The sequence below is a fragment of the Mustela nigripes genome, chromosome 2, assembly GCF_022355385.1.
Source record: "Mustela nigripes isolate SB6536 chromosome 2, MUSNIG.SB6536, whole genome shotgun sequence".
Lineage (NCBI taxonomy): Eukaryota > Metazoa > Chordata > Mammalia > Carnivora > Mustelidae > Mustela > Mustela nigripes.
Genome location: NC_081558.1, coordinates 27237771 through 27250508, shown reverse-complemented (window position 1 = coordinate 27250508; position 12738 = coordinate 27237771). Strand labels below are relative to the sequence as shown.

General features: G+C 40.0%; 1 protein-coding gene across 5 annotated transcripts in view; it reads left to right on the top strand.

Moving 5' to 3' along the window:
• Positions 1-3011: 3011 nt before the first annotated feature.
• CFAP20DC (CFAP20 domain containing) overlaps positions 3012-12738 on the top strand; it is a 251615-nt gene continuing 241888 nt past the window's right edge. For all 5 annotated transcript variants that reach the window (XM_059387861.1, XM_059387860.1, XM_059387863.1 and 2 more), the window contains exons 1-3: positions 3012-3394; positions 5737-5826; positions 8520-8613. In XM_059387861.1, the coding sequence (XP_059243844.1) occupies positions 3374-3394; positions 5737-5826; positions 8520-8613 (205 nt within the window). In that variant the 5' untranslated portion in view covers positions 3012-3373. The remainder of the gene's footprint in view (positions 3395-5736; positions 5827-8519; positions 8614-12738) is intronic.

The window sequence follows — 12738 nt, the reverse complement described above, 5'->3', positions numbered from 1 at the left end:
TGACCAGGGAAAAAATTCACTTTGAAGCCCTCATGTGACTGTTGATAGGCCTCATGTTCTCACTGACTGTTGGCCAGAGACATCAGTTCCCTGCAACATGGACCTTTCTGGGGGTACTCACAATATATAGTGACTTGCTTCCTTCAAGTAAGGACAGAGTTAGGGAGAAGAAACACTGCAAGAGAGTGAAAAGCCAAGCAAGAAGGAAATCACGGTCTTTTTGTAACCTGATGTTGGAAATGACATCTCAGCACCATATTGTATTCATGAAAGTGAGTCTCTAGGTCCAGGACACTTCACAAAGGGCAAACATACCAGAAGGTAGGGAATCAGTGGAGGTCATTTGGGAGGCTTCTGTACCACAGGGAGTGAGGATGCTGGAGGCACTGTGGTATTAATGAGATTGGGAAAGATGGAAAAGGCCAAGGTTTAGAGAAATTATGTTTTGGACATGGTGAATTTGAAAAGACAAGGTACCTTTAATTTAGTCGACAAATACATATTTATAAAACACCTACCATGTGCCAGGCACTACTCTAGTAGTTGGGATACAATGATGAACACACAAAAAACCCTTGCCCTCATTAAATTTACCTTCCGATAGCTAAAGACAAATGATAAACACATAAACAAACAAACTCAGATAATGATAAATATAGAAAAAAATAAGAGGATAAAGAATAAACTGAAGAGGATCTTCAGTTATGGTGTTAAAACATGCTTTACAGAGACCCAAGTAGATTGCTAAAAGCCTTAGGATGTCCCCTAGATTCCTTCTGCACTCCCACTGACTTTTTGCTTCTCTTACAGTATTTATCTAAAACTACTTTGTATTGGAGTCCAAGTCACCCTTTACGTTAGGCCAAAAAAATGTGACCTCCATGATGTCTACCATGCACCTTTTAGAACCTGTGAATGTTTCCTTATTTGGAAAAAGGGTCTGGCAGGTGTTACTAAGTTAAGGATCTTGCAATAAAGTGATAATCATGAATTATTCAAGTGGGCCCTAAATGCCATCACAGTAGTCCTTGTAAGAGACACTGAGAGAAGACACAGGATGAAGCAGGGTGGCCATGGAGGCAGACATCGGAGAGATGCAGTCACAATTCAAGGAATGCCAAAAGCCACAAGAAGCTGGAAGAGGCAGAGCAGATTTTCCTCCAAAGATCCCCAAAGGAGTGTCACCATGCTGACACCCTGATTTTGGACTTCTGGCCTCCAGAACTGTGGGAGAATAAATTTGTTGTGTTAAGCCACCCCGTTTCTGGTAACTTGTTACAACAGCCACAGGAGACTAATAGACCCTTCCAGTGTTATTCCCTACCACTGGATTCATGGGATTTATCACAAGCTGTAATTATTTATTCACTTGTTTATTGTGTCCCACTCCTACTAATGTGGAAGCTCCATGAAGAGGGGGCCTTCCTTGTACATCTAGCTCTTGGCATAATGTCTAGAATATATTACATCCCTAGGAATTATTTGCTAAATGAGTGAATGCATAAATGTCCCCCAGTAGATAAGTCTTACAAGACAAGAGACCATGTCTATTGGCCATAATTCCTGAAGCCTCCAGCAAAGAGTCTAACCAAAAACTGTTGTTGAACTACCTTTGAGCTCTAGAAATCAGGGATCCTGGATATTATACTACAATTTACAGTTAAGCAACAACCTCACCTCTACCTTTGTAAACATCTGGTATTAAACTTAGTATGTTCAAGTAAGTTTGTTCCTTATCAGCTTTTCTTTTCTTAGCCCTGATAAGGGCAGGTTCAGATACCATTCATTTTCTCATGATGTACATGATCCACAATGGTTGGCATATTGTAGGGGACACAAACATTTAAGACTTCTCGATGAATTCAAATATCAGGCTCAATCATAACAACACATCCTTGAGTAAATTTCTTTTTTTTTTTTTTAAGATTTTATTTATTTATTTGACAGAGAGAGATCACAAGTAGACAGAGGGGCAGGCGGAGAGAGAAGCAGACTCCCTGCTGAGCAGAGAGCCCGATGCGGGGCTCGATCCCAGGACTGTGAGATCATGACCTGAGCTGAAGGCAGCGGCTTAATCCACTGAGCCACCCAGGCGCCCCTCCTTGAGTAAATTTCTAATTAATTCTGAAATGAAATATTCTCAACTGAAAGGAGACTAATCCTTACCCTCACATGGCTGTGAACCTGTGAACCACTTGGCCTGTAGTAGGGGCTCCTTGAGTGGTACCTGGTTATTCATAACGCTGACCATTCACCTAACTCAGCCTTGAGTACAGCATTAGACAAGAGCTCTAAACCAGCTCCATCACTTATGGCCATGGGACCTTGGACAAGCTATTTTACCTTTCTGAGCCAAAAAGCAATAATAATACCTACCCTCTAAGAGTGGTTCTGACATAGAAACTACATGAAGTAACCAAATAGTTAAATTTAGGACACTGCCTGGCTCGGTAATGTATGTAGTTATTTTAAGCAAAAAAAACTTAGAGGAAAAAAAAAAAAAAACTTTGGATTTTGAACATGTGCAAAAAATACTCCTGCTTCAGTGGGCCTTCTGAAACAAAGAATGGGACTAACTGACTCTATTATTGCCTCAACGAAACCGAGTCTGGAAAACCTTTGAACCAAAGGCCATGCTAGGGTTCCATGATTCCGTGCCTCTTTCCTTCAGCAACCTACCCGCTTTCAGTGTTTACACTGAAGAGAGACCAAACCGACGTGACAGGTTCTCCAGAAGAGTCCAGCATCTGTGGTAGCTCTTAAACCATGCTCATTTCACGCTTTTTCGCAAACAGAGGTCACGACCTTATAGAACGCGAGTCACAGGTTGAGCGGTCCAGCGTCTCCACAAGACACCTTGAGTTGCCTGGGCAACGCCGACGTCATCGCGTAGTCGCATTTGTTCGTCGGCGAGAAGCCCAAATTGCTCAAAGCGCAGGCGCCTCGTGGGAGCCAATGGGTGCGGCCCGAACGCCGGCGCCGCCGGGCCCCGCCCCTTTCCGATCGAATTCGGGGGCGGGGCGGCAGCGGGAGCGCGCCCGTCTTTCCCGGGCGACCGGGCGGTTTTCCGTGGCTCTGTGGCTGGGCGCCCCGTTACGTAGGTTACGCATACAGTCACTCCCGAAGGGCCATCCGGAGCCCGCCCAGGTAGCTGCGCCCTCCCAGTACCCGGTCACCCCGAAAGCGGGGGCCGCGATGGTACCGGGCGGGGGCTCGACGTGGAGCTGACTGGGGGCTGAGAAGAGTCGGGGCGACGCACGAAGCCCTTCCCTGCCGTCGGGGCTCCCGCCCGCCGATTTCCAGCCGTCAGGGTCACGCCTCTCTCTGGACACCCTGAACACCGTGTCCCCCAAGCCCTAGGCCCCCTGCGGGAATGTTCAAAAATGAGTACCAGGTAACCCGAATCGGCGCTCCAACCTATCTAAAGCATACTCCTCTTGGGTGAAGTAGTTCGTGTTGGGGGTGAGGACAAAGCTCCCTCCCCACTCCCCCTTAACACGTTTTTTTGTTGTTGTTGTTGTTCCCCCTCTCCCCCCGGGTGAGAAAGAAGCTCTAGATTAGTGGTCTTGACCCCAAAAGAAAAAAGGGGTAAGCATCCGCAGTTTGGGCGTATGATTTGGCTTTTGTTCAATCTCCAACTCAGTTCTTTTCAAGGTGTATGGATTGCCTGCAACTCTGATTAAAATGCAGATCTTAAACCCCAGCTCGGACCTTCTGGATCAGAATCTTGAGCGCAGGGCCCGTAAATCTTGAGTTTTAACAAGTTACTTGGGTACTCACCATTGATGCACACTGATGTCTCAGAAGCTGTTGAGAATAGAGTGAATGAGTGAATACATGAGCGGGTTAAACCAAGAAAGAAAATAAGGATTTTGGCTACGTGCTATTTTCTTTTCCCCTAAATCTGGGGTCAGTGATTTCTCAAACACTGGGGGCACGTTAGGATCTCTTGGGGGTTCTTGTGAAAATGCAGATTTTCTGATTCTCATTCTAGTGAATAAGAGTATCTGTAAAAACTTCCCCCAGTTGATTCTGATGCACATGGTCCAAAGATCACAATGGGGAAACTGCTTCTGGGTCTTCCTCCATCACCTTGAGTATCTCAGTGTCTTCAAAACATGGCTTGCTCTCCTCACCTCGCTGGACGCACTGCTCCTTTTTTCACCGTAGTCTCCTTCCCTTCCTTCCTACTTCTACCTGAGGTTACATTCTCTGTTTACAATTGTCCCCTTGCTGGCACAGCCCTCCATTGATTACCTGTTTGTGGCCTCTACCTATTCATCAAATGCTACTTGCCTTCACGAGTGTCCTCCAAGTAGTCTGCCGTTCTCTTTCTTCTACTCCCATTTGATATCATTAGTGTTAGAACAATTTAAGAGACTTTTCCTTTCAATTTTTGTTTTTACTAAAAAGTATATGCCCACAATGGAAAATTAAGAAAACAGGAGAAAGCAGAAGGAAGAGGGGGTGGATATTTCACCAGGTACAAGGATTTTTCTCTTTAAAAACAAAACAAAACAAAAACTGCCTCAAATTTAAAAATTTTATTGATATGGCCTAATCCCAGAAGCTATAGTAATTTATAGTAATTCTTAACCACACATAGTTTGCACATAATTGCACAGTTGCACATAATGTTAAAGCTCAGAAGCAAAAATATCTTTATATTATTGAGAAAAGTTAAAAGCTGGAAATCCTTTACAAAAATCAGACAGATTTGCCCATGTGTGGCTTATAATTAAAATAGACCATAAAAGAAAATCATATTTCATCTTCATTTCAGATTCTCAATTTTTTGCAGTTAACTCTTCCTCAGAGATAATCACATTAATTCCTTTTTTTGATAATTAAAGCTTATGGATATTCAGTAATGTGTTTAGTACTTTTATGTAAACATGGCCCTGCATGTTCTCAGGTTTACAATAGGGAACACATAGCACGTCTATACAAATGATTCTCTATTTTTCTTATTTTCTTATACAAATTTTATAGATTTCCATATCAATTTATATTAGCTATATAAAAAGATGGGAATGCTTAGAATAAGAATCATACTCCCAAACCCATTCAGTCCCAAGCTTTTTTATTAACCAGTACCAAAATACTCAATTTGCCCTTTTTTAAATTTAATCATTGCTGGCACTATTGAGTCCTTGCTATGTACAAGGTATTGTGCTTGATGGTTTATGTTTACTATCCTGTCTAATCCAACAGCCCATTTTAGAGATGGAGCATCAAGAGATTAAATAACTCTCAAGGTCAGGTAGTTAATAAATGTCAAAGCTGGTATGGGAGTTTGGGTCAGTATGACTGGGAAGCTTGTAGCCACAGATAACTTACCAGAATTTATTAACCTGGCTCTAGAGTTGAGTTTAAACGTTTTAGTCAGAGATGAATAGAATGTTTTATAAGCATGATTTATACATGGCAAGTAAACGAACCCCAGATCGAGAGACTGTAGGGTTTGTATGGCACAATTTGATGTTTATCATTCTTTAAAAAAAAAAAAAAATTTCCTTAAATCATTTATCCAAGGTGACCCAAATCAGAGTGGTTGTGGCTTAAGTACAATCAAGGTATGCTATAGCAGTTAATAACAGGGATAATGTTTCCTCCTAGATCTATTTAACAGGCAGATGCCAGGAACAGTGGTTATACACTGTGTGGTGGATCACATTTCCTCTTTAGCTTTGTCTTTCACTTTAATTTAAACATGTTGTTGTTTTTGTTTTCCAGGGAGGTGCATTCGTTGAAATCTTTAGTGCCCAGGGCAAAAATCCTGGAGCAAAATGGAAGATCGTTGGCAGTCCGTCTGTGATTTGGAAAGTAAGTGTTTGAAGTTAGAGCCACTAAAATCTTAGAAAGAAAGGAGAATTAAGGTTATAAGAAAAAGGTTTTGCTGAGGTTTCAGAACTCTTGTTACTGTTAATTCAAAAACCCTTTCATGACCCTGTTGGCTACAGCTCTCCCAGAAACCACTCCTCTGTCGTTTGAAGACTTTGGCATACATCTCATAACCCTTCTCTGTAGGCCAAGTTCAGCTGTTACTTTAGGGGACTTCAGTGTTTGTGAGGAAAATCTCCAGACCCTGTGCTTCTCAATTTCTTGATTTCTTCATCACTAATGACCTCTTCCACTCTCTGTCAGTCCCCATTCCCACTGTCACATCCTGTACCTTACCACAGTAAACTGGAGGGCGTCTGAAATGGCTAAGTAAGACCTTGAGACATCCCTCTCTGACCCCAAGCTTCAGTTCTTAGTTTCATTGTATTTATTCTTCAGCCTAATTGAGACCTTTTAGGCCACTGGCCTTTCTGCTTCCCCGGTGCTTAGTTTCATTTAGGCATGTATTTCTCTGTCTTCATTTCCTCTCCTCTCCAGCCCAGAATCCAGAGTCTGATTTCAGTCACTTCCCAGACAAAAGCTTGAATGCCCTTGCTCTTTGTCCTTTCATCATGCTGGCCTCGCAAAGGCCAACCGTTTCTGAATAACCAGTCCTCTGTCTTTTCTGAGCGGGGTTCTGAGCCCCTCTAACTTTGGAGAAAAAAAAAATTGATAACCTCTTAGATTAATAATACTATAAGTTCAACCTGAACAGCCTGGAAAGTTCTCCTCTTATGTTCTCTTAGTCTCTCAAACGGTTATTTCTCCATTATCTTCAGGTTTTCAACCCCCAACTCTAACCCCACCCTCAGTCCACAACCAGGACAGGCCCTCTTACTGACTCACCAGAAGACCTTATGCCCCATTTCATGGGGAAAACTAATGCCATCAAATAGAAACTACCTCAGCCTGCTGCCACCAGACTAAAAACGTATATCTATCCCTATCCCCTTTCTCTTTCACTCCTCTCCTATTCAACTGGGAGAAAAACGCCTTTCTATGGACATTGTTTTATAGGTAACTTTTTAAAGCTACTGTTAACTGAGTGCTTACTGTTTGCCAAGCCCAGATTTAGTATCTTACATATATTTATACAGTAGTTTCGTGTAATCGGTACTTTATGCCAATTTTCTGGATGCTAAAACTGAGACCATGGGGAGAGTAAACAGCTTGCTTGAAATTATACAGCTTCCTGTGAATGAGAGATCAGTGATGCTGGGAGGGTATAGAGCAGGGAGCATACTTAAGGCTTCCCCAGGGAAATGACATTGGATCTCTAAGAGCTAACCGTGCACTCTGTGGGGCTGGTGGAAGCAAGAGAGTTTTAGGCAGAAGGAAAAGCACATACAAATTCCTTGTGCAGGAGAGAGCTTAGAATTTTTAAGAACTTGAAGAAGGCTACTAAGGCCAGAATACAGAGGAAAAAAAGAGAGTGCCAGGTAGGAGACTGAAGTTTGCAAAACCACATAGCAGCCAGAGTAGGTGAGGGTTTATGGACCATGTGTTTGATTTGAGTAAGCTGTTGAAAGGTTTTAAGTATATGACCAACTTGTGTATAGATGAAATAATATAGTCAGTCTGTGTGTGTTCGTTTCAAATACAGGAGAGATGCTGTTGTGATGGATATAATACAGATTTATTTGAATGCTATTTAATGCTTAGCAGTCTTAGTTACAATGTATTTCTTAACAAATACAGAAAAGAAAATTGGGAGGATCTGTGAAATATTATAATGGGTCTTTATTGGGAATTTGCTTCAAGATGAGAAAATAACCATCTATATTACCACTTTGAGTTATGTAAATCAGACTGTCACATATAAGAAGGCTTTTTATTTTCAGGTTCGGTTTTGTTCTGTTTATGTTTCTCCTACCACAGTTTTTTTTTGTTTGTTTGTCTGTTTTTTTATTTTTTTAAGATTTTATTTATTTATTTGACAGAGAGAGAGAGCGCGCATGCACACAAGCAGGGGGTATAGCAGAGGGAGAGGGAGAAGCATGGCTTTTGACGCAGGGCTTGATCCCAGTACCCTGAGATCATGACCTGAGCTGAAGAAAGACACTTAACCAACTGAGTCACGCAGGCGCCCCTCTCCTACCATAGTTTTTTAAAGTCATCTTAATTGTAACACTTTAATTAGTACAGATTTTTAGTAGGTGATATACCGAACTTCAGGTTGAGCACTAGGGAAATAAGGCAATGATTAATTCCATTTGAGCCATGGCCAGACACCGAGGAACTTATGAACTAGATACAACGTAGGTTAGGTGATTTTGTATACGATAATATGGAGTGGTGTTCAGCCTGTGCTGTTAGACAGGGATACGTAAAAGAGAGGAAGGGTAACTATATTCTGAAAACTCTAAATTAGTAGCTTTGGAATCCCTGAAACTAGGAAATTTCTTATTATTTGGAGGAAGAGTTTCTTGATACGATAGAGGATTTGTCAAGTGACATACAAGAGCTTCTTTATTCCAATTCCCAGCAGTTTTCAGGGTAAGAGTATCATCAAGGCCCAACTTCTAAGTCATTTGAATCTGGGACTTTTTTCCCCTGTGGATTTGCAGCTCCAGTTTTATGATAGAAGCCAAATAAAATATGTTCCAATTATCATTGTTTTTATTTTTGTTCTACAGGAGTTTGATAAAGAAGTTAAAAGTTTTGTGTTTGTCCTGGAAGGCAGCAGCCAGACAAACAAAATTCAGTTACCAAAGGAGAATAAGCAAATCCGTAAGTAAGATTTTTTTATATTGAAGTTTAACATTTGACTTTTAAATTATACTTTTAGGGCTACCACACAGACATTAGTTTGACTTTTACTGGCATCTGTTAACCTAAAGTAGTAGGTCTGTTTTTAATTTAGAATCTAACCTTATGCCAGATTTCATGTATACATAAATATTATATATATATATATTAAGTTACATATATATATTTTTGATTCACTGTTGATTCGTAACCTAGAAGTATTTTTTAAAGATTTTTATTTATTTATTTAGAGACTGAGAACGAGAGCACACAAGCAGGGGCAAAGGGAGGGGGGAGAGAGAATCCCAAGCTGACTCTGCATTGAGCACACAGTCCCATATGGGACTTGATCCCACAACCTTGAGACCCAATCCCACAGCCCCTGGACCATGACCCAAGTTGAAATCAAGAGTTGGAGGCTTAACTGACTGAGCCACCCAGCCACCGCTAGAAGTATTTTTAAGATTTATATTATTTGGTAGCCATTGATTATCATAGTAATGGTATTAATTGAGTAATTACTGTGTTCCTTCTGACTTCCCTAGCATTTTACATTTATTAACTCTTTTTAATCCTGATAGTAGTTCTTTTACAGTGAACACACTGAGATTGGTTCTTCATCAAGAAATCAGATAATTAAGGGTAAGCTTTGAAATAAACCCAGGACTTCCTAAGTTATAGGGAAAATCTGAGAAAAAAGTTGTGTGACATACTATAGAAGGCTCTACTTAGTGATACATCAACTTATATCTTTCAAGAATATTAATACCTAATAAATATAAATACAAATATGTGTTTCAACAAAAACTCAAAAAGAGTAGATTTTCAATTCTTTCTTTCTTTGGAAATTAGGACCATCATTTTAAAGCAGAAGGAACCTTGAAAAGTCACCTGGACTTACAATCAGAAGCCCAGTTATTGGCAGAAATGAGGTTAAGATTCAAGACTATCACCAGATTAGGCTATGCGTAAACTGATGGCAATTGAAGATACATAATTTTTCAAAATGATTCATCCAATTTTCATCAACTTTATCCTATGTATTAACTACAGATTTCAAGTGATTTATTAAAAATTAGCAGCCAGTTAGTTTTTATGTTGGTCATTTACTTATTTCTTCTTTTACTAATTAAGAACATTTATTGAACACATACAGCATACCCTGTACTATGAAAAGACCTGTTCTTGGTAGCTGATTTTCTCATTTTAATTCAGTTTTCTAAACTTTCACAGGCTTTGCTTTATCTCCCACTTAAAGCTACTGCATACATATTATAGATTTCTTTTTTTTTATAGTTTTAACTTTTTTTTTTAATTTTTTATAAACATATAATTTTATCCCCAGGGGTACAGGTCTGTGAATCACCAGGTTTACACACTTCACAGCACTCACCAAAGCACATACCCTCCCCAATGTCCATAATCCCACCCCCTTCTCCCAAACCCCCTCCCCCCAGCAACCCTCAGTTTGTTTTGTGAGATTAAGAGTCACTTATGGTTTGTCTCCCTCCCAAGCCCATCTTGTTTCATTGATTCTTCTCCTACCCACTTAAGCCCCCATGTTGCATCACCGCTTCCTCATATCAGGGAGAAGATTTTGTTTATTTGTCTCAGAGAGAGAGCTTGGGCGTGCACAAGCAGGGGGAGTGGCCCGCAGGGCAGGCAGAGGAAGAAGCTGGCTCCCTGCTGAGCGAGGAGCCTGGTGTGGGACTTGATCCTAAGACCCTGGGATCATAATCTAAATGGAAAGCAGGCACTTAACTCCCTGAGCCACCCAGGCATCCCCATGTTATAGATTTCTAAGATGTAAACTGAGCCATGGAGATTATAGATTGAAGATGATTAATTTTTAAATGGTTTGCCAGTGTTTCTAAAATAAGAAACAAAACCTCAAAGAGAAGGGTTACTCTTGGTTGAAATCATTATTAACTTACTACCATTTTTAAAAATGATTTCCTCATAGTTTCTTTTTTTTTTTTTTTTAAGAATTTCATTTATTTATTTGACAGAGATCATGAGCAGGCAGAGAGAGGGAGAGAAGCAGTCTCCCCGCTGAGCAGAGAGCCCAATGCGGGGCTCAGTCTCAGATCATAAGATCATGACCTGAGCCGAAGGCAGAGGCTTAACCCACTGAGCCACCCAGGCCCCCCCCTCTCATAGTTACTTTTAAACAGAGTTTTTTTTTTTAATTTCCACAAAAATTTGTATACTTGTAAATGAGGTGAACTAAGATGAGCCAGAGAAATGTATCTAAAATTGTAGGTTGTTCTTGTTATAGGAGACATGGTCCATCTGTTTTAAGGACATTGCCTTTGTGAGATCGATACATCTGATTTGCAGGAACGTGGCTTTGTTCTAAACCAGTGTTCTCTTGTTGGCTTATCCTTCTATGCAATGCCCTTAGCATCTATTCACATAATCAGGTTACTGATAAAATCAAGCCTTTCTCAGTTGGATTTGAGAAAGATTTCTCCTCTACCAAAGACTCGGTGACTAAAGACAAGTTCCCTTTTCCTACATTTATCTGAGTTTTTTTTAAGACATAAAACAAGCTTAATGTGTTATAATTGCTTTGTAAAAGGAAAAATGATAGTTTTAATTGGAAGAAACAGAAGAATCTTTTAATGTGTTTCTTGTACAATGCCCTGTAATTAAAAATTAATCTGGCTCTTCAGCAGCGTGTGTGGTACTGTAACAAATGAAACAGTTTATAGAGTCTGCCCTGTACTATGCCTTTAAGATTAATTATTTGTAATTTTTGATAACAGAACTTTATAGCTATTTTCACTTGTATAAAATGACCTTCTGTGTGAAGTTGTTGTTAAATTAAATGGCATGTCTTGAGTAGAGAATTGGTTTTCCATTAACATTTCTTAATTTAGTTTAGTTACCATTATATATTCCTATTTAAGAGTAAACATCTACTTTTATTTATGCAAACTTAAAATGAGCTACCCCATATATATTTCCCACTATATTAGGTACTTAGGAAAAAAGCTTAATGATGAAAATAAATATTTTTAACTTTTCATTTTAAATAATGCTATTTCTGAGTTCTATTTGAGCATCTCTAAATGTCAAGAGTTTTGTTTTTTTTCATAGCATTTAATCAAATAAAGGAAAGTGTGATATTGATAATCAGATTGTGCAATTCTCTAGTGCAAGAATCTTGCACCATCCACTCTGTACCCCTAACTTAGTATATCATATGTAGTATATCAAATAAGTTTGTTAACTTTGCCCCAGGAAGAAACTCACAATTTGGGTTATAATTTCTAATTGTAACCAGTTCGTGTTCATAACCAGATTTGAGTAAATGATTAGCCAACTAAGTAAAGAAATCTGTGATGCTCTTCATCCTGGATGGTGCTGTGGAGCTGCCTATATGAGATGCAGCAGAGTCACACACAGACATCTGTCCTTTGGTTGGTCTGCCCCAGGACTTAATCTTTTTGAGGCCTTTATTTGAAACCTTTGTTTTGTCTGGCAGTGGCATCCAAATCTTATGGTGTGTCTCTTGGGATCAGTATCCCTGAAGCCTTTTGTTTATCTAAGTTTCAGCTGATCTGGAGGATGAGGATGATGTCATCTTTATAAGGTTCCCCCCCACCAACCTACTCCCACCCCTACTTTGGTGGTATGCTTAAAATAAATGTCATTATGACTTACTTTGTTTAAAATTCTTCAGTGGTCTTGAACTCACCGCTCTATTGATAGTGCTCTTGCCAGGGTCACTAGTGATCTCTGTATTCCTGAATCCAGTGGGTAATTCTCAGCCCTCATCTTGCTTGATGTATCAGCAGCAATTGACAAGTTGGCACCCTCCTCCTGCGAATATTTTCTTTACTCATCTTTTTTTTTTTTCTTTACTCATCTTCCAGGGTGTCCATTATCTGGGTTTTCTTTCCACTTCACTGGTCTTCTTTTTTAGTTTGCTTTCATGGTTCTTCCTCTCCCCAGCCCAGCTTCATGTTGCAGTGCCTGTAGACCTGACCCTTGACACTCTGTCTACCTCTAATTACTACTTTGTTTGTCAGTGCTAGTCTCATGTTGTAAAAACCATCCCTGTCTTACTCCAGCTTGAATTTATTTCCAAATCATACTTCT